At 40.6% G+C, this 23110-nt stretch overlaps 1 protein-coding gene across 1 annotated transcript in view; it reads right to left on the reverse strand.

The window, feature by feature from the left end:
• Positions 1 to 11332: 11332 nt before the first annotated feature.
• Positions 11333 to 23110, reverse strand: part of LOC108516608 (formin-1-like) — a 97386-nt gene continuing 85608 nt past the window's right edge. Inside the window, exons 4-5 of the mRNA XM_017854182.1 lie at positions 22505 to 22589; positions 11333 to 19885 (exon numbers count right to left, since the gene is read on the reverse strand). Of these exons, the coding sequence (XP_017709671.1) occupies positions 19841 to 19885; positions 22505 to 22589 (130 nt within the window). The 3' untranslated portion in view covers positions 11333 to 19840. The remainder of the gene's footprint in view (positions 19886 to 22504; positions 22590 to 23110) is intronic.

A 23110-nucleotide genomic window follows, 5' to 3' on the forward strand; every position in this document is an offset into this window, starting at 1 on the left:
GCCATGATCTGGTTTTTGTAACTTTAAATGGTATATTTATACATTTTTTATCCTTGCACTCTCACCCTTTCTGAATCTTTATATATCCCATCAATAGCTGTAAAGATTTTTGGTCTTCCCAAGAAATCAATTCTCACAGAATTTGTCTTTTAATTGGGGTATATAATTTATTTACTTTTAACATAATTACAAATATGAGTTTAAATCTACCATCCTACTATAAGTTGAGTTTTTCTTATCCAAAATACTTGGGACCACAAGTTTTTCAGATTTCAAATGTTTTTGGATTTTGGAATATTTGCACATATATAATGAGATACCTTGGGGATGACACCCAAGTCTAAATGTGAACTTCATTTATGTTTTATATATACCTTAAACCCATAGCCTGAAGGTAATTTTATGTATTTTGATAATTTTGTGCATGAAACAATGTCTGTTTACATGGAACCATCAGAAAGCATAGATGCCACTATCTCAGCCACCTGTGTGGACAATCTGTGGTTGTTTGGCATCACCGTCTTTCCTGACTGAATTTATATGTAGCTGATAAGCAATCGTTTTCTTACACTTACTCACACAAGTACCCAGCAGTAAAAAGTAGGAGGTACCATGAAGGCAGTGAAAAAATAATGTTCAGGGTAACTAAGCAGCACAGTAGCATCACCAGAATACCTATATCCGTTTTTAAACAACAGCAACCACAAACAACGGCGGGTTTTCAATCTCTACCTTTGCTGCGTGTTTTGATTAAAAGGTTACTATATACTGAATTTTAACTTTTTAGATGAGAAGAAACATCAGAAGCAGTTGGGAGACCAGGAAGTGGGTCCTCTAGGAATGAGGAGGCATTCTGCTGGATGGTCTGTTTTCCCTTGGGAATCCTGAATAAACTGAGGTTGTGCGTCTGCATTTTGACTACAACCCATCACATGAGGTCAAGTGTGGAATTTTCCACATATAACGTCGTATCAGTGATCAAAAGTTTCGGATTTGGGAGCATTTCAGATTAGGGATGCTCAACCTGTATAATAACTGTTTGATTTTAATGTCTTTTTTTCCCTGGATGCCTTTAAAATTTTATTTTTATTTCTGTTTTCCTGAAGTTTAATTAGGATGCATCTAGGAGTGAATTTCTTTTCCTTTATACTGCTTGGGTTTCCAACAGCTTCCTGAATCTGTTGGCTGATGTTTTGCTTTAGTTTTGGAACATTTTGCCATCAATCCTGCTAATATAGCTTTATACTTCTGTTCTCACTGTATCCTCTACTTTTCTTACCTTCTGTTCAATGTTTTATCTCTTTTGAGTTTCATTTTAGATTGTTTCTTCAGACCTGCTTTTCAGTTTACCAATTCTGTATTACTTTATTTCTAATTTGCTCTAACACCCATCCTGGGCAATTTTTTTTTTTTTGAGACAGAGTCTTGCTCTGTCACCCAGGCTGGAGTGCAGTGGCGCGATCTCGGCTCACTGCAAGCTCTGCCTCCCAGGTTCACGCCATTCTCCTGCCTCAGCCTCCCCAGCAGATGGGACTACGGGCGCCCACCACCACACCCGGCTATTTTTTTTTTGTATTTTTAGTAGAGACAGATTTCACCGTGTTAGCCAGGATGGTCTCAATCTCCTGACTTTGTGATCTGCCCGCCTCGGCCTCCCAAAGTGCTGGGATTAAAGGCATGAGCCACTGCGCCCGGCCCATCCTGGGCATTCTTAATTGGGATTATTGCATTTTTTGGTTCTAGAATTTTTCTTTCTCCCAAATTAGCCCTGTAATCTTTCATGGTTTTCAGTTCTTTGCCAAAATTTCCAATCTTTTCCTTTTTTCTCCCTGAACACTGTAAGCTGATAGCTTCAATATGTGAAGCCTATGCATGTTTGGTTCTATCGAGCATGCTTCCTAATTCTCATTCATGATTGTTGTTTCCTTGTATGCTGGTTTATCCTTGATTTTGTGACACAAATTTTATTTGAAAAATTGGTTTGTTTGTACAGATGTAAGATGACATTATATACCTCCAGAAAGGATTGTGCTGCTGTTGTTCCAGGCACTTGAGAGCACTAGCCATCTGGTATCACCTTATTTCAGAAATATTGAAATTTCTGTCTGATAATTGTTTATTGTGGAAGGGATGTCCTATGCCTTGTAGGAAGTTTAGCAGCTTCCCTGGCCTCTCCCCACTAGTTGCCAACAGCATCCCTTCCCAGTCCTGACTATCCAAGATGTCTCCAGACATTGCCAAGAGTCCCCTGGTACTTGAGAACCACTCCCTTAACCCAAAACAAGGTGATTTTATCAGCTTTAAACATAATGGTGCCTGATCTCACTTTTGTACCTCTAACACCTCAAAGGTTCCCAGCCGCTCAGTAACCTTTTATAGAATCCCTGGGTGGAAAGCAATGCCAAATGTCATCTTTATCTCTTTGATCTTCTCTCAAATCTTAGTTCAGGAATTTTTACTTTGTAAAGTCTTTCTAGTAAATTTTTAAAATTTTTCTTTCTTTTCTTGTTGCTCTCAGTGAAGAGGAGACCCATCTTACCTACCATGCCTCGACATAGGATGAAACTACATACACACATTCCTGCTGCCTGGACAACACCCTGCCATATCCTTTGATTTACTGCAAATGTGGTTATAGGGTTTCCGTATTTACTGTCTGCTTCCCACATGGGTCATTACGCTACTTGGAATAGGCTCTCTCTTTTTTGCCGTTCTTCAAGAGAAATGTCTAAAGAGCCAGTCTTCAGCTCTAAGCGTCAATGGCCTCTTCCCAAATATTATGTGTTTACTGTAAATGCCCATTCATTTTTATTAATCGTGTGTTTCCTCTTTGGTATACTGTAGGTCTTGAAGACGGGAGCTCACACGGTGCTTTCTACAATAGCTGCTTACAGAGAAACTTAAAAATCATCTGGTCTAAACAAATGTGGAAATTGAAGTGCAAAAAGTCCAAGTGAATAAATAAAGTACTGCTGTGGGTTAACTAGAACTGAAAGAGCATCTCACCCCTAGAGGAATGGGAAAGGCCAGGATGAATCAACTCACGTGCAAACTGAGTAATCGAGTGACAAGCTTTGGGTTCAGGAGATGAGACAATATTTTCCAATTGTGAAGTTCAAAAGGGGATGGCCCAGGAAAAACAATATTGGCTGTTTGTGTAGAGCACCTCTGACATAACTCCATCTTAGAAAAAGACTTTATATTTCATAGGGCACTTTGCCAATATGGATAACATGTTTTGTTTAATAAACATCTAAAGAAACAAAGATTGCATCCAACCAGATATGGTCACAAACAAGCAAACTCTTCCACTATCAGTTTTCACCAGAAGACACTGTGACTATAAAACAATTAAGCCTTCAGGAACTTAAAACAGCCATCTTAACTGACACAGTCTTGCAGTTAATACTTGGCATCTCCCACTGAAGGCTGTGCCACCTCAGACGCTCTTCCTTGCAAGACCTACTGTATTAGCCCATTTTCACGCTGTTGATAAAGACATACCTGAGACTGAGACATACCTCACACTTTCACATGGCTGGGGAGGCCTCAGAATCATGGCGGGAGGTGAAAGGCACTTCTTACATGGTGGCAGCAAGAGAAAAAGGAGGAAGATCCAAAAGCAGAAACCCCTGATAAACTCATCGGATCTCGTGAGACTTACTATCATGAGAATAGCACGGGAAAGACCAACCCTTGTGATTCTATTACCTCCTCCTGGGTCCCTCCCACAACACGTGGGAATTCTGGGAGATACAATTCAAGTTGAGTTTTGGGTGGGGACACAGTCAAACCATATTATTCCCCCCCTGGCCCCTCCAAATCTCATGTCCTCACATTTCAAAACCAATCATGCCTTCCCACAGTTCCCCAAAGTCTTAACTCATTTCAGCATTAACCCAAAAGTCCACAGTCCAAAGTCTCATCTGAGACAAGGTAAGTCTCTTCCACTTGTGAGCCTGTAAAATCAAAAGCAAGCTAGTTACATCCTAGATACAATGGGGGTGCAGATATTGGGTAAATACAGCCATTTCAAATGGGGGAAATTGGCTAAAACGAGGGGATTACAGGGCCCATGTAAGTCTGAAATCCAGTGGGGTAGTCAAATTTTAAAGTTCCAAAATGATCTCCTTTGACCCCAGGTCTCAAATCCAGGTCACTCTGATGCAAAAGGTGGCTTCCCATGGTTTTGGGCAGCTCCGCCCCTGTGGTTTTGCAGGGAGCAGCCTCCCTTCTGGCTGCTTTCACCCGCTGGTGTTGAGTGTCCAGGCGCACAGTGCAAGCTGCCAGTGGATCTACCATTCTGGGGTCTAGAGGACGATGGCTCTCTTCTCACAGCTCCACTAGGCAGTGCCACAGTAGGGACTCTGCATGGGGGCTCTGACCCCACATTTCCCTTCTGCACTGCTCTAGCAGAGGTTCTCCATGAGGGCCCCACCCCTGCAGCAAACTTTTGCTTAGGCATCCAGGCATTTTCATACATCTTCTGAAATCTAGGGGTAGGTTCTCAAACCTCAATTCTTGACTTCTGTGCACCTGCAGGCTTAACACCACACGGAAGCTGCCAAGGTTTGGGGCTTGCATTCTCTGAAACCATGGACTAAACTGTACCTTGGCCCCTTTTAGCAGTGGCTGGAGCAGCTGGGACACAGAGCACCAAGTCCCTAGGCGGCACACAGCATGGGGAGCCTGGGCCTGGCCCACAAAACCATTTGTTCCTCCTAGGCTGTGATGGGAGCAGCTTCTGTGAAGACCTCTGACATACCCTGGAGACATTTTCCCCATTGTCTTTGGGATTAACATTCACCTCCTTGTTACTTATGCAAATTTCTGCAGCCAGCTTGAATTTCTCCTCAAAAAATGGGTTTTTCTTTTTTCTACTGCATTGTCAGGCTGCAAATTTTCTGAACTTTTGTGCTCCATTTCCCTTTTAAAATGGAATGCTTTTAACAGCACCCAAGTCACCTTCTGAATGCTTTACTGCTTAGACATTTCTTCCGTCAGATATCCTAAATCATCTCTCTCAAGTTCAGAGTTCTACAGATCGCTAAGGCAGGGGCAAAATGCTGCCAGTCTCTTTGCTAAAACATAACAAGAGTCACCTTTGCTCCAGTTCCCAACAAGTTCCTCAGCTTCATCTGAGATCACCTCAGCCTTGATTTTATTTGTCCATATCATTATCAGCATTTTTGTCAAAGCCATTCAACAAGTCTCTAGGAGGTTCTAAACTTTCCCACATTTTCCTGTCTTCTTCTGAGCCCTCCAAATTGTCCCAACTTCTGCCTGATACCCACTTCCAAAGATGCTTCCACATTTTTTTGGGTATCTTTTCAGCAACGCCCCACTCTACTGGTACCAATTTACTGTATTGGTCCATTTTCATGCTGCTGATCAAGACATACCCAAGACTGGGAAGAAAAAGAAGTTTAATTGGACTTACACTTCCACATGACTGGGGAGGCATCAGAATCATGGTAGGAGGTGAAAGGCACTTCTTACATGGCGGCGGCAAGAGAAAAATGAGGAATATGCAAAAGTGGAAACCCCTAATAAACCCATCAGATCTCGTGAGTCTCGTTCACTGTCATGAGAATAGCATGGGAAAGACGGAACCCCAGGATTCAATTACCTCCCCCAGGTCCCTTCCACAACACGTGGGAATTCTGGGAGATACAATTCAAGTTGAGATTTGGGTGGGGACACAGCCAAACCATATCACCTATGAACCACCCAGACCCAACCAGGACTCTTTGTTGTCATAGCTCCCCCGGGACTTGTTCATTAACCCTTTCTCTTACCTCTTTTTTCTCTTGATGTTAAATATTACTTTGCTGTAAGGTATTTAACCTATAACATTTATATATTAATTAAATGTATTATTATGTATGGTTTGAAATATTAACTGACTTGTAGAGTGGCTTGAGCCTGCATGCCCTGGTTCTGACTACTGAGTGAAAAGAAAATAGTAAGAAGAATTGCCTCCTTGGAAACTCCATGTAGCCTGTGGCTTTTGTGATTGAAATAACATGAATAAAAGCCTGACACTGTGAAAAGACACAGACATGCATGGACCTAGTTGTCTCTAACCTTACACCACTCATGCCACTATCCTTAAATGAAAGAAGAAAATAATGTTTATTGCTTCGTGTAACACATTTTTGAATTATTTCTTTGTACCCTTGACAACATTTTGTGTGTGTGTGTCCATGAAGAAAGAACTCTTGACAACCTTATACAATCCATTTGAGATATTTTTTAATGCCTATTTTTGGATGAGGCATCTGAGGCTTAAAGTGCTGTAACTTGCATCAGGTCACCACGTTAGTAAGTGGCAGAGCTGGGATATAAGTTTGGGTCTGATCACAAAGGCCATTATCTTTCCTTATGTTGTGCTGCCCCTACAGTTTTCTTAGGGTCATGACTTCTCATTAGAGGACGTATCAATAAAAATGTGTATTTTAGGAGACAATTTTTCTCTAAGTTACCACCAAATTTTACATGGGGATCCAGTGAGATGAGGGGGCTCTTATATCAGAAAGGACCTCTTTGGAGAGGCTTATAATGGGCCATTGAGAGAGCCCATGGTGGGGTCCTTCATGTTCTCCTATCTCTCACACTAAAGCTAAAAAGCAGAGGTGTTTTGACTTTGTAAATCAGCACTCTCTTCCCACGACTTAGGCCAAAATTCTACTGTGGGACAAATCCCCCCAAATGCAATGGTTTCCCAGAGGTAGCTAAACCATTTTGATCTTTGGAACTAGGCTGGAAGTCTTAGAAGGTCAGGCAAAGTGACTCAATAATCTGGTAAGTCTTATGTCTTCTAGAACTTGAAGTATGAGGGAAGGCATTTTCATTCTTGAAGGATTTTTCTCTTTCCTTCTATTTCTGGCCAGCGTAAGAAAATTGAGGACAACTATCTGTTGTGGTTCTTTCAACAGAGGATTTAATTTCAGTGGCAAATATCTTCAAAATGACCCTGAATCAGCTCCAACTGGGTCTCATTTTGGCTTCAGATCAAGCAATGACATAGCCACAATATTGGTAGATGGTGCCGGGAAATTCTGGGTAGTGTATGATCCAATTTTCTTTAAACATTTTTTTTTTTCATGGCTAGGACACTGTTCCACTTTGTTAGATATATTTGCAGACTGATTCACTATGAGGCTACCTTAGGATAACAACTCAAGGGTGGATTAGATGGCTGCTCCTCTTAGTCTCATAGTGTCCCTCAAGTGCTTCTCACCAGCTCCTGCTCACTTTTTGCCTGTATTATGCCCTGCTTCACCCCACCTATAGAAGGAAGAAAGTGTTGGTAGATGTATATGAGCTGTTCCTTGAAGCATATATGTATACAGCTGTATTCTGTTAGTTCCTTTGCCTTTTACAGAAGTGCTGGTGGCTTCAATGCTCTTGGGCTAGGTGTTTGACAAAAAGTAAGTCAAGGTTAAAGAGCAAAATGACTGAGAAAGAAGCATCCTGTTAGATGGTATATTTTACTATCTCTCAAAATGAAATAAGACCACCCATGTGACAAGACCTCAAAATGTTTGTCTATACATTCTTCTTTCTCCTGAATTAGCTAATTCAATTTCTGTGACCTTAGAGACAGAGACAGAATCATGGTTGAGAATGTTTCTTTAGATTGTCTGAATTCTGTTTTAGCCACTTACCGACTGCATGGGAAAGTTATTCAGTTCTCCAAAACTCACTTTTAAAACCTGTAAAATGGGAATAGTAGTACTCTTTACCTTGTAATATTATCATGCGTGTTAAATGAATACATATAAAATGCTTAATAGACTAGCTGGCATATAGGAAGCCCTTAATACATATGTATACACTATTATTTTTTATTGTGGTAAAATATACATAAAACCTACCACTTCACCATTTTAAAGTGTACAGTTCAGAGGCATTAAATACATTCACATGGTTTTTCAACCATCACCACCATCCATCTCCAGAACTTTTTCATCTTCCCAAACTGAAACTCCATACCCATGAAATAGTAATTCCCTATTCCCTCTTCCTCCAGCCCCTGGAAACCACCATTCTACTTTGTCTCTATAATTTTGATTACTCTAAGTACTACATGTAAGTGGACTGTATTAGTCCATTTTCCCACTGCATGATGAAATACCCGGGACTGGGTAATTTATAAAGAAAAAGAGGTTTAATGGACTCTTTAAAGGAACAGTTCCACATAGCTGGGGAGGCCTCACAATCATGGTGCAAGGCAAAGGAGGAGCAAAGGCACATCTTACCTGGCAGCAGGCAAGAAAGCTTATGCAGGGGAACTCTCATTTATAAAACTGTCAGATCCCATGAGACTTATTCACTACCATGAGAACAGTAGGGGGGAAACCGCCCCCACGATTCAATTATCTCTACCTGGCCCCGTCCTTGACATGTGGAGATTATTACAATTCAAGGTGAGATTTGGATGGGGACACAGCCAAACCATATCATGGGCCATGTAATATTTGTCCTTTTGTGACTGGCTTATTTCACTTAGTATCACATCTTCAAGGTTCATTCATGTAGCATGTGTTGAAATTTCATTCTTTTTTAAGGCTGAATAATATTCCATTATATTAATGCATATATACTATTATTATAATAGTCAATGGAAGCTTTATTTCAAGCCACTGAAAAGGTGTGACTTCATTTACTTACTGGCCAAGACCCAGCTTTAGCAGGGATCATCATCTTTCCTAGACATATGATAAATAATGCAGGCTTAGGATTTTAAAGTAAAATCCTAGGATCATCTTTGAGTCCTTCTTTTCTCAATCAGTGTTTGTAAAGTCACTTATAAAATATAAAGTCAGTTATATCCTCCACTAGTTAGGATACATTTCACTTTCTTCAAGGTAAAGAGTGCCTCTATTCCAGAGAGGCAAGACAAACATGTCTATGCTCCAATATACAGATTGAGGGAGGGAAGATTTGGGGAAAAGTAGGAAAATTTTGAAAAGAAATCTAAAACCTAGTTTTAGGACAAAAATTAGAACAAGGGAAGGAGGAGAAAGACTAGAGAGAAAAACACAGGGCAAGCTGCTGTGACAGATTGTATTTTCCAAAGATGGTCTCACCAATATACATCCCATCTTACATGCTCTTACAATGTGGCATTGACATTCTTCCATCAAGAGGTAGAATCTAGTTCCCCACTTCCCCAATCTGCACAGATGATTTATAAATAGCTTAATATGATGAAAGTGACCAGCTTCTGAGCTTTGGTCAGAAAGAACATTACATGTTTCACTTTGGACCACTCAAGACGGGGCCATGTGGAGAGGAACTGAGGCTTCCAGCTTAGAGCCAGCACCAACTTGCCAGCTGAGTCAGCTAACTGGAAAGTGCATCTTCCAGTCCCACTCAAGCCATCCAGTTTTCAGATGATGACAGACTCATATTAATAATTTTTTTAGATGTTGACAGATATGTTGATAAACATGTTATGACGTTTAGATGACAGATGTCAATAAACATATTGCTGCAACCTTATGAGACACTCCCAACTGCGAACAGCACAGCTGAGCCCTTCTCAAACTCTTGATTAACAAAAGCCAAGAGAAATGAGTAATACTGTTGCTTTAATGCACTAAATTTTGGGGTATTTTGTTATACAGCAATTAATAACTAATAAAGTTATTTTCTCCTACTACTTATCATTACACAATGATGGGCATGAAGCAAACATTACCTTCAGAAGATTTGGACTCAGTGGCATCTAATGTGCATGAAGGGCCAGTGGAGAACTTTAAAGTCTTTTATTTCCGTAATGACAATCACAGCAAGGTGAAAGTGGGCAGCTGATCTGGGGGAGAAGATTTAGCCTCAGGGATTAAAAACCTGTGCTACGGTTTGAATGTCCCTTCTAAAACTCATGTTAAAGTTTAATTGCCATTGTAACAGTATTAAGACATGGGACCTTTAAGAAGTGATGAGGCTATGAGGGCTCCATCTTCATGGGTGGGATTAATGCAGTTATGAAAAACGCTACGGCCCCCCTTGCCTCTGTGGCCTTTTGCCTTCTGCCCTGTGATGATGCGGCAAGAAGGTCCTTGCCAGATGCTGGTGCCATGATATTGGACTTCTCAGTCTCTAGAACTGTTGGACAACAGATTTCTGTTTATAAATTGCCCACTCTCAGGTATTCTGTTACAGGAACACAAAACATACTAAAACAGATGTTAGTTGGAGCATCAGCTTCATAGACTATTTAAAGACTAGGCAAAAATGTATACTCGTTAACTAAGCAGGGGAGAATAAATCTTGGTTAGACCAGAAATGAGATTCTTCCTATGGTGTGCTGGTATTTTTTCCAAAGTCTTTATGACACCCAGGCCTCTACCCTCACATGGGTGTTGTAATCAGAACACAACCCTAACAATGTTTCTTAAAAATGTTAGCAGCCTTTGGATTCTTCTTTTCAAATAGTTCTGGAATATTTCTCCATGATAGAGTATTTTGAAGGAGAGAGCAGTCTAATTTGATGAATGAATCCATCAGTTGGAAGGCCTTTGGCCTTAGTGTCAAGAAACCTGGGTTCCAGTCTTGAAGTGTTCACCAACACTGTGATATTTAGCAATTCCATTGAACTTCAGCAGTTTTACTGAGAGATTTTCTCCAATGTCCAAAGATTTTTTGCAGCTCATTGACTATGATTTAGATTTTGTAGTGGTGAAATGTCTTCCTAGATAACTGTCTGTTCATTAAACATTGCTATACATAATAGGGTATAGTGCAGCAAATATCTAGAACTCTAGAGTGTATGGCATTCAGGAACACCAAAGAAATGTATTAATTAAAGAATACAATTACATTTGTATTTAAATAGAAGAGTGTTTTGCTTAAAGTGTTTTGGTTTTATGTTTATAAAATACCTGCATGCTTCATATTATTCCTTGAAAATAATGTGCACCTTGTGCTAAGGTAATACATACAATCATGTTTCTATTCTGTTTCTCTAGTTTATTATTTTCAACCCATAGCCTGAAGTCACCAATCTCTTTGTGCCCTGTCCCTTGGGCAATTTATATTCAAGCAGTGTTGCTTTTGGGTAAGCCTAATGCCTGGCTGGTTTTGTCCGTTGGTTGTTGGCCTTCAATGCCTGGCCAAGTTGCCCACAGTTGAAAGGGTAGAAATGGGAGAAAAAAGGAAATACCAGTGATAGACTTCCTCAGACCCAGCTCTTGCAGCTCAGAAGTAACAGTGTACTTGAGTGGTAACACAAATTAGAAGTGACAGGTATTATCCACATTACAGTACTACTGGGAGATTGCTTTACCTGTCTCCTGAAAACAAATCTGCATTGCATACCAGATGGACATGAAACCAAGATTTATTAAAATACCCTTAGCATATTTACAATTGAAAGTCATGAATGCAATTCTCTGTAAATTCCGAAAAATATAATTCTATCTCTTAAATTAACAGAGGTATCAACAGATTAGGATAAATATAATCTATCACAGAGATAGAATTTTTTGACTAGACAACTGACATTTTCTAATCAATATATATTATATACAAAATACACTTGATATGGTGACCAAGTACTGTCGAGGAAAAAAAAAATATATATATATAATATGCACACATATTTTTATTATGTACAAATCAGTATTGGTTCCTTCACCCTTTCTTTTTAAAAATAAATACTTCATTTGGTTGCAAATGACATTTATAAATTCAACTCATGAGCATTTCTCAGCTTTGACAAAATTAAATATGCAAACAAATTAGAAATACATATTTTTAAAAACGCAAAGGGAAAATACCTGAATCCAATGAGCTTATTATGCTTACAAATATCCAAGAGCATGTAAGGTTTCATGTCTTTTAAAGGGCCTTCTCCTTTCCCCAACTGTCTTCATGACTGCCTAAAATCCTTTCAGATTATATCTACAGATTGGTCTAATACTTAACTAAACAGAAAAGCCAATGTTTTTACCAGGTTAAATGGCTATTTAGGACATGCTTACACTTTAAGTGCTTTCAAGAGTGTAGCAGTTACCGTTCATCTGAAAATAACCAAAAAGTGTTAACATCCTGATTCAGAATAGGGGTAGATGTTTGAATCATGAGTAGTAGTAAGAACGGCGTGGCAATAAAAAGCCTTATGATTCAAAGTGTTTGCCTGCACAGAATTAAGTCAATTTGTCCAGCAGCACAGAGTTGCTTGAGATTCAAAAATTTGGTCTTCTGCATCGTAGCTGGTGACCTGGTCTGATGTGCAAATTTATCAAGAGAATGGCCTCAAAGTAAAATCTATGAAAACTTGAGAAGGCCCTAGAATAACCCCCCCCGCCACCCTGCCCAACCTTCTTAAAATAAAGTAAAATAAAAAGAGACGTATTTTCCATCTCTTTTATGGATTTTCCTTTTTGCTTAAGTGATGAGGTGATGCTGACATTAACAAGAGGCAGTCACAGCAGTGTGTCTCACATGGGCTCCTTGGTGACAGCGGGGCTCCCTGTCCAAACGGCTGAGGAATGGAGCACAGGGTGTGAGGGGAGGGAGGAGGGGCCAAGGGAGATATTCAGTTGTCTATGATGCAGAGAGGTGAAAAAATCTGGGTCTGGAAGAAACTGTAAAGGAAGAAAAAAATAGCCATGGAATATGAAGGAAAAGGAAGCTGAAACAGAAGTATGGAAAGGAGAAAGTGAAACAAAGCTGGAAGCCAAAATGACTTTTGAACAGGCATGGAGTAAACAGGGTCTATGGACAAGCAGCCCCATGGATCTGAAATTGTTGGAGCTGTTAAACCAAGTACAGACCAGTTTCACTGGGGTACCTGCTTTCTCAGTACATTGTCTGGCACTGATCAATACAACATCATGGGCACTCACATTTGCCTAATAGAGATGCCTTGAACTTCCACAAAAAGCTGTCCATGATACAACCATGGCAAAAAATCACCAGCTCCCTAACAACGTAATCTATCAGCAAAACATTGCATTAGCTTCGTTCAAATTTTTCTCCTCCATGCATGCATCCTTTTTTTCTTGCTCTTCCCATTGCTTGCAACCTCACAAGGCCCCAGCTATATGAAGACATATAACTGCATGGATCAGATACACTTTAGAAAGCTGCATCCAGGGTCCAGGGTATCACTAAGAAAACTAAACTCTAAAGTACTTGAAATAATTTACATTTCTGCTAGGTCTGATACATACTAGGATGCTGACTGCCGTCACTTAGGTTCTAGGCATGCAGGCCAGTGCGTATTTTCCAGGTCAAAGCGCAATCTCCTAAATTAAAGTCCAAGGCCACCCTGCTTGCCATGCTAGTCTAAATGAAAACTCAATGAAAGAAAAAGACCGTGATAAATCAACGTTTTCTCTAAAGATTCTTAAAGATTAAAATTATCCAATTTCTAATTTTACAAGTTTCTGCCTTTTAGAAGTATTTTAGATTAGTTCTTTAAAGGGAAATCCTTTTTATTAATACATACACTCTTTGAAGATTAGACATCTAGCTGACAGTAGGGTCGTATTACTTATGCCTCGGGAAATTATAGAATTGCAGAATTATCAAATTAGTAGTTTTGTTGTAGACCTACCCCTTGGGTAGATCCCTAACACCTATTTGTGTCATTGTGAGCAAACAGGAGAATTGTTACTATGCTTTCCCTCTCGCTCATGGATTTTTCAATAGAAATGGAAGCCTTTCAAAGATTATGCATAAACCAATCTCAGTGGGGCTGAGTTACCTTCTTTATGCCTTGTGGCCCGATGTATGAAGAAGTAAGATTTTACCTACAGACAAGTTAGCCTGAAGAGAGAAAAAAGGAGGAGATATTTGTAACTCACAAAAACATCTAAAGTGTAAAGATTTCAAATGTCCTTTTAGTCCCTTACTGGGAAGAGCAGTGTAATTTTTGTATGCTATAAACTCCTTTTACACATCTCCTATAAAGAAATCTGGAATTAAAAATCCATGCTAAGAGCTTCCAGGTTCATCCCTGAACACCTACCATCCTCGTCATGCGGAGGTAGACAGTCATTCCCTGAATAGCCAGTGGTCTACGGGACTAACCTTCCATTTTGGGAAGACAGATCTGGAAAGCGAACCCAGTTGAACCGTCAAAAATACAGTAGTTTCATGACAGGAAAGTGGAAGAAAGTCCCTGAAGAGAACAATGAAGGAAAGTAGGTACATGTTTGCCAAGGACGTTAACAGACCATTGCTAATGTGTGCCTGAAAACATCTGATTTCCTTCTTGACGTACTAAGATAATGCATTGGCAGCTCATAATATGTACATGGAGAGAAATATTCATATTCATTTAAGACATTCTCATAGTTTCAAAGGTAGAGAGCCCCTCAGTGTCTACACAGGTAGAATTTAGGAAGATGTTCAGCCTATGTGATAGCTATAGTGTGGCAGAGGTTAATTCATGCCAAATTCTTTGGATGTGATTTGCTGCCTGAAACTATGGTCTGCTTTGCATTTTGCTGGTCCAATGTTATCAAGTTTCACGCAAAGCTTGGAAAAATGGCCCACAAGTATAGTTGGATCAGCCTTTAGAAAAGGAGACAGACTAGAGATTCTCAGTATATTTAAGAGAAGATTTAAAAATAGATTAATTACATAAGGTTAGAGGGAATGTAGAAAAATAAATTGACGGCTGTATCTACCACCTTCATATAAAAATGGAGTAAAAGTCACTCTTCCCCAGATCAAGAACTTCAGAGATGTAGTACATAATAAAGTCTGGAGTTCACGTGGGCTGTTGACTGAAGGAAACCAACCTATCAGAGAAGAGGAGGGTAAGAGAGAACAGGTCTTCCATGCCCCTGGTTATCACCCGAGTAGTGAGGAGAAGGGCTGGAGACAGAGGAGGAAATGAGTTCCGTCAGTTCCAGCAGACAGCAGACCCACTGAATGAGGCTTCATTTGCTTCCCTCATCTCTCCATTGGTAGAAATTGCACAGTGGCTTGAGACAGAGTTAGCTAGCTGCCATTTTAATATCTTCATATTTCCAAGTTAAGTTGTTAACTACACAAGTTTCCCAAATGTGAACTTTATATCACAGTATTGGTTAAGAGTCTTGAACAAATAAGGATACAGAATTGGCTTCAAACTGGACATGTTAAAACTCATCACTTCCCAACAAAGCACTGATCTGGAAGAGTTTGGTAGAGTGCCTGTTCCTTGGGAAGGGAGATGAAGAATTGTGAAACCAAAATGCAGTGTCTCTAATAAGGTGTCAACAGAGGACGGGTGTGCAGAAATGACACAAAATGGGCTTCCCAGTCACATACAAGCTGTGTAACTGAGCCCGGTTATGCCTGGATGCAATTGCTAATGGAGATATGAGTATCATTATGTAAGTCTAAAGAAGACAGATCTGCTGAGTTGACTATTCGAAGGTGTTTTCTTTAAGCCACTTCTGTACTAATAACACTTTCCAGGCAGCTAGATTGTTTCTCTCTACCGCTGAAAAATGGAAATATATGCAACAAGTTATTTGCATTCTGGAAAGGCTAAAAATTATCCACTCTTTTCAAATCCTATCAGCTTAGCCACACAGACTGGTTTCATCTGTGTTGCAGATTTCTTTATGAAGACAAAGTAGCAGAAATGAATGAGAGTTCATTTCTTTATTCTCTCCACTCTCTTCAGTTGTAGGGTACCTAAAGATAAAATAACTAATACAAAAAAATTTCTGAAAAGTGGAAGCTTTTCTTTCCTCTCCACCTTTTGGCCACTTTTATTAGAACAGACAGGATAGAAGAAAATGAAGCTCAAATATAAGTGATGCTTCTTGTTAGCAATTTAAAAAGACAATTTAAACTACTTTATAAAATCAGATATTTAATATTTGGATTAGATATGGGGAAGCTATATATTTTTGGACTTCTTCCTTCTCATCATATCAAGCTTCAAATTGATTTTATCTTTGTTGTTTTTGTGGGTGGAGGTGAGTACTATAATATCGACCAAATTTATATGTCAGGGAGTGAAGAGGTTCCCCCATCAATGTTACAGCCTGGTTCCCGGAAAAAGAGCCTGCAAGCGTGCATTGCAAAGTCCCCTTCACACACTGACTTGGTGCACTTTGCTGTGCTGTTGCATGCAATGATCTGCATCAATGATACTGGCCAAGGGAGAAGCAGAAATAGAAATGAGGACATATAACTTTCAAGAAAGGAAGAGTATCATTCAAATGAAAATTTCTCTGTTGCAGACAGCATAATGTAAAGAGAATGTGCAATCCCAGGCCAACAGGCAAATCTTCACCCAAAATACACATATTTCTTCTGCTACATCTCACTGTGTCCCTTAGAAAAACCATACCAATGACTTATCTTACTGGAGGTGTTAATACTACCAACATGTTTTATTCCTTCCCTCAGTTTTTTCCAGTTTCTTTACCAGCAGTATCTGAACTTTTCACTTAAGAAACACCATTCTTTACGGTGCTTATGAAAACAGGAGGTGCCTGAAGGAGGCTGAGAAGAGGTTTGCAGCTTCTACTGTCCTTGATAGGGGAGAGGAGGGGAGACCGCATGCCATCTGATAATCCATTCCTCAACCATACTGGCAATTTGTTTTGGCTAGAACATTTAAAGGTGTAATAGCACCACTGGGTTTCCTTATTCCACTTCTCAGATTTCAGATAATCTTTCTCCGTAATTCCTGAGTAAGTGGCAGTGAGTGTGCAGAAAGACACCATCATCAACACAGGATTCAAAAGGAAACTGTTCGGCAGTAGGGCCATCACCTATGACCTCTGGGCCCCCCACTGTCATCATAAACATTCACTTCTGCTTGGCCACACTTTTTCTTGCTTCTCTTTCCCCATTAAGCTGCCCCTTCTTGAAGTGAAAGCCATACAGTACACCTCCTCACTTGGTTTTTGATACTTCATGGGCCTGATGCTTTTTACCTAACTCATCTATAGTGTGACTTATGATATACTTTGTGTAATTTATGTGACTTATGATATTGCGTGCTCTGATGCTTGTCGATTGCTCATGCAAGAATCTGAACTACTGTCAAACTGTGTCCTCATATTTAATGAATTTTGTCTAGGAGGAGACAAAGTTGTTTGTAAGTTAAGGGTTCTTAGAGTTACTAGTAAGTCAGGTGTGAGTGTCTGGTTAGACACAGCTAGCAACACTGGTTACTCTCCTTTCTAGTTCAGGGAGGGCTATGCCTAGAACAGCCACTTAAAGCCTGCTGGCTGGATGTGCTCAAGCTGCCGAATGGCATCCCGATCACCTCCTCTCCAGGAAGTTCAGACTCTCCTGCCGCCCTAAATACAAGCTCAACAGCATTTTAGAGGATCATTTTCAAGGCCTCCAGATTATTCTAGATGAACTTCCTTGAACAAACTGTCATTGACCTTTACTGAGCATCAATTTGAGTTAAAAATGAAGGCTGTGTCAGCAGTGTGGTACATTGGTGGACCTGGGAGGGGGTATCCCAGATATATGACGCAGGGTTCAGAACAAGTGAGAATAACAAAGGTTCTGCCATGGTGTCTTAAAACACCAACATAATACATTGACTAGTGTGACAAAACCACTAGGTTTCCCCAACCGAGGCAGGCAAACCTTGCTTTGTAGAAATAGGTATTTTACTGCAAAGTTCTAGTCTGTTCACTAGGATGAAATCCAAAGTGGGCTGCCTTGGTCTAACTCTCAAATTAAGTGTTCTCACTCATTATTCTTCAGCACTGGTTCCTGGCAGGGTTACGTGGCCACAGTGGCAGCCCTGCTTACCTTCACTGATTTCTCATGAGCATCCTATTTAGAGACCAAAGTGCACAGCAGTGATTCCACTGAAAACCTCCTGCTGCTCTCACCATCAAGCCTACAAGGACTTAGACGTCTGCTGGCCCCAGAGAACTCAGAGTTGATTTCTATGGCATGGCTAAAACTGGCACTTTTCCTGTGCATGATAACACTAGAAGGAGCATAGGCTGGCTGTAAGTGGAATTAGTTTTTAATTGATCAGTTCTTTTGGTTGTCTTCAGAGTTAAGTGAAAACGAAGAGAAACTACGAAAGCAGCATAAAAAGCTTCTTGCTCACAAGCAACTTCAAGCCTTTTTAGTCATGCATGTTCCTTCTCAGCTTTTCTATTTTGCTTGTTTCATTCCTTCATTTTGAATTGTAAAAATCCAACCGTGTTACCATATTCCTTTCAGTTGCACCAGTAGAAGAGGCGGTTAGCACCTGCATGAATATGGCTTCTGTGACTTGATGTGATCCTGACCACAGTCTTCATTCCCGAAGCTGACATTAGATTAGGATATGGTGCTGTTTTCATTACTGGATCTATTATAGAAGCATTCCTGAGGGGCTGCTGGCGGGCAGGCATATCCTGGGAAGATGCCTGAGGGTTCTGGAAAGATGCTGGGGCAAGGGGCAGGCCACATGTGATGGCTGGATTGGGAAGAAATTTAAGATTCCTGCTCATCTCTGGACTGTCCTCCACCAACTGGAGGAGAAAACTCAGCCTCTCTTTCTTCAAGGCCTAAAATGAGTCTTTGAACATATTCTCAATTCATCTCCAGTCCTCTTTCTTCATCCCTCACCTCTTTCTTCACCCCTCACGAGATAAATTCAGAGAGGTGGCTTAAGGACAAAAGTGTCAGAGAGGTCCAAGGTGGTTTCCTTATGTGACTCGAGAGCCAAGGTCAGAAAAAGCTGCCTATGAATAATACTCCACCTGAAGATTTCTATTAATGTAATTACCTTCTTTTCATTTTCATGTAAGGAACCTTTCTTCTGCCCTTTTTTTTTGGACATTAAAGAGTCCTGCTTCACCCTACTTCACATGCCTATCAGCCAAGGTCATGAGCGGGGGCTGTGAGTTGCATTTGCTCTCCTGTCTGGAAACTGCCTCCTGGGGACGGTCGGGCGGGGGCTGCAGCTGCAAAGTCACAGGACATGATGTAGAACTCAGCTGCATGTCAACACACTGCCCATCATGAACGGTCCAAAATGTGAAAGGTGCTCTGCCGCTGGGTCTCTTGTCCAAGCAGGTTCTCTGATCCCAAGGTTATGCTTGCTCAGGTATTACAGTTTCTCCAGGGAGTTGGGATGCAGAATCTCTGCTGGCCCAGAAACCACTAAGGACTGATGTAAAAACAAGAATGGGCCTCACTCAATAACTGACGTCAACTCCTTGCATGGTAACTTGTTCTCCAGGATGAAGTTTATGGCTATATGTCTCCCTCTCTCCACCCAGGCACGATTCTGTTTTTTCTCTTTTTCATTACGTAAACCATAACAACAAAAAATCGTTGTTCTAGTCTGGAAAATACATGTTCTTGGACCTCTTCAAAAATAGTTTCGGTGAGTTGCAACATTGGAGAGAAAGATGCTGCAGGATTTTGCTGCAACAGGATGAACTAAGACCAATAATCAAAACAGCAGTGTGTAACGACAAAGACTTTGAACTCTCCCAAGGCAACTGTCCTCAATGATACTTTCTCTCCTCTGTGACAATGTGCCATGTATCAAGCTTTGGTTATAAAGCTGGAAATCTCAGCTTTTAAAAAAATTTTGGAAAAATTGTGGTACTTCTTCTGGTCTTACAACAGAGTGGACTTTGGGCTTCGACAAGAAACAGTCATCAAATATTTCTGCAATGTTCCCTTAAAATAGTTTTCCATTGTTCCTCTGGCTGAATGAGGGACTTCTTAAAGAAGGCATGGGGCACTCTCTGCAGATGACCTCAGAAAGAGCTGAGCAAAACAAACATTTAGTGACACATCTTTCAAGAACATCCTGCAACCCTGTGGTCACAAAGAGTATGTGTGCAAGGTCGGTCCTCCACCTCCAGCGCCATCATTTCCAAGTGTCTTCCTCTTAGTTGGTGGTCACACTGGCTTCCTTCTGACGCAGTCTTTCTTTCTGTTAAGGAAAAAAACCGAACATATCATTTCTTTCATCTTTCGCAAGTTTTGATACATTTCTCAAATTCTGGTCTAGAATGCTGAGTTTCCAGAATTGTGCCAAATGGCCTAGAAATGAGAGTACCTCTACTGCTCTTTCCCTAAGCTCTTAGTTATCTGCCCGTCCCTACCTATCACCCTTACTCCCCAGAAAACAAACAAACAAGAAATCAATAACCAGCCAATCTACCAACTACATCCATCTAAAACACGGGCCTTTACCGTGCCAGGGTGGTCTCTTCTGTTCTCTTCTTTTGTGACAAAGACCCTAACTTTGTAGTATTACTCAAGGACCCCTTCCGTCCCCACCTTTGACCCACTGATGAAATTAAGAGAATGCTCAAGAAGGTATGAAAAAAATTACTGTTTCCAAGTTCAATGTATCTGCCAATGATCAACTTGGCAGAACTCAAGGAAAGCCATGCAAAATGAGGGACGACCAGATTTAGTCTCTGCAGAATGGCAGAAGTTCCCGATTTGCCATGGATGTTATGCTCTTCATTCGCTGAGCTTCCTCCTCAGGGACTGCCTTCTAAAGGGAAGAACATGGACATCTGCTGGGAAGATGTAAAAATAAACAGGAGCACACTACACAGAAACACGGACCCTCATGGATCTGTGACATTAGGGAAGTAAACACATGAGTATGGTAAGGATGGTGGACCTGCTCTTAGAGAAGGGCAAATAGAAGGCTAAAGTGGAAAAGGCAGAAGTATACTCTTTTGGAATGAGCAGATGCAGAGAGAAGCCTTTGAGAATGGATCCTTGGCTGCTGATGAGCTATGAGATATGATGTTGCAGTGAATTACTAAATTGGCCTAGATACAAACTTAAGTTGATGATTTGTCGACACCCATCCTAAATTTGGACTCCATCCCTAACTTGGGAAATTGAATCAGGAATCAGCTTACAAGCTCTTCCCTAATTTCCACCCACCCATACAGACAATAAAATAAGCAACCCCCACAAGCCCAGGATCACAACTGGAGCTTGTTCACAGGGGAGGTCGTAAACCCATTGTTTCCCTTTTGTCTACATGGCTGACCCCATTCTCTCTGCCTTGGGGGAACAGGCTTGGCTGTAAAAGTCTGGATAGAAGCCCAAATAAAAGGTCTGGAGGAAGAGGGAGAGGCTCATGAAGGAGGAAGATAAAAATCAGGGTTCAGCCGATTGCCACTGAAAATCATACAAATGAATGTCATAAATATCCCATCAAATGGGCACAGAGGACATGTCCGGTTAGGTAGGGACCATGTGCTCGACCATCGCTTTACCTGACCAGGCTGTGCAGCCTGGACTTCTCCATTTCTCATTCATCAGCCTCATGCAACATTCATTTAGCTGCTCATGGGGTTGCTGGGAGAAACATCATGGTCAATCAACAGAAATAATCTCACTTTATAACTTAGATCCCACTTAGAATTTCAAAGGATTTGAAGCACCCAGCAAAAAAGTACTAATAATCTAAAAGGATAAAGTAAGTAGTTGTGGGACATCAGGGTCCAGAGAGGGTAGGGTTTGAAAAATCCGAGACAGAAGGCTGATACTTCCACTCCACTCATCACCATCCCCACTCATCGCCATCCCCCACTCATCGCCATCCCCACTCATCGCCATCCCCCACTCATCGCCATCCCCCACTCCATCGCCACCCCCCACTCATCAACATCCCCCCACTCATCGCCATTCCCCACTCATCACCATCCCCCATTGCAGGGTCAACCAAAGCAGCTGAAATTCACAGCAACAAGAAAAACAACTAATATTTATTGAGCTCTTATCATGTGTTAGGCATTTTACATGTCTTTTCTCAGTCTTCTCAAAATAACCCCAAAGGAAAAGTAATATGCTCTTTTCATGGAAGAGAAAGAAACAAAGTAACTTCACTAAGGTTTTACAACTATTTAAGTGGCAGAGCTGTGCTCTGAACCCGGGCCATTTCATTCTCAACATCCTGGGATCCCAACCATGTAGCTCTTCTGACTATTTTAACACCTAGGTGGAGATTCATTGTGATCTCTATTGAAAACTGGACTTTGGAGGACAATGCAGTCTGAAATCTAGGAAGACTGGGGAGACTGCTGCTTTCGAGCACAGGGAGAGATGTCAGGAGACCCAGAATCTGGTCCTGGTTTTTGTTACCCACTTGCCAGGTGACTCTGGGTAGCCTGCATCTTTCTGCACTTTAACTTTCCCAACTATCAACAGGAGAATCCCCGCCTCTTTCTTTAATGGAGAAAAGGAACTGAAGAGAATGAGTATATTTAAACATTTTGAGAGACAGATACTTTGAGATAAGGGTGATTGTACTGTGGGTAGCGTGTGGAAGGATGTGAAATGGCAAGTGACTAAATTTGGTTATCAGAAATGACCTATGTTGAGTTTACAGGAAAAACATATAAAGTTATGTTTTGTGCCTCCACCCACACATACTGTTTTTTTTTTTTTAAACCATATGCTACTCTGGGATGGGAACTGAGACTCTGGATGCTACGTTTCTTCTCTGAGTTTTAGGCCTTCCTGGGCGCAACTCAGTTTTCATGACAATCGTTAGGTTATGTTGAAAAATATATCTCACCAGGCTAGCAGTGGGATTGATTTTCTTTGTCTCCACTTTCTTCTCTGAAGTCAACTTGCTGACTGATTCCTGAGCCATTTTCAATCTGAAATAGAAATAGGGAAAAGACAGGGGAGACAGGGAAAAGGAAGGAAGAGGGAAACGGGAAGAAGAAGGAGTTAAGGCAGGTTAAACATAAACCCAAATGCTTTTGAATTAATCCACCAGCAATTTGAAAATACTGAAATGTTTTTTCAATGTTTTTTGTTATTAAATTCAAACCCTAATTAGGTGTGAAGGCTTCTCTGCTTTATCAAAACTGAATTTTCTTCACCAGCTGAAGACTGTTTTTGTGAACAATGTGGTAGTTTCTGATGGGTGGAATACCAAGTGCACAGAGCATTATTTACTTCAATGTTATCTGGCTTGTGATCCACTTAGCAGAATGAAGTTCTGAGGAAATGTGAAACCACAAATATTAAAATTCACCATTTCACATCAATTAAGATGTGATAACCTACAGAATGGGAAAAAAGATAACCTACAGAATGGGAAAAAATATATAAATATATATCTTTTTCATTCTGTAGGTTATCTTTTTTCCCATTCAAAAAATATATTTATATA

This window comes from Rhinopithecus bieti, unplaced genomic scaffold (genome assembly GCF_001698545.2).
Source record: "Rhinopithecus bieti isolate Rb0 unplaced genomic scaffold, ASM169854v2 scaffold_2653, whole genome shotgun sequence".
In the NCBI taxonomy this organism is placed as follows: domain Eukaryota; kingdom Metazoa; phylum Chordata; class Mammalia; order Primates; family Cercopithecidae; genus Rhinopithecus; species Rhinopithecus bieti.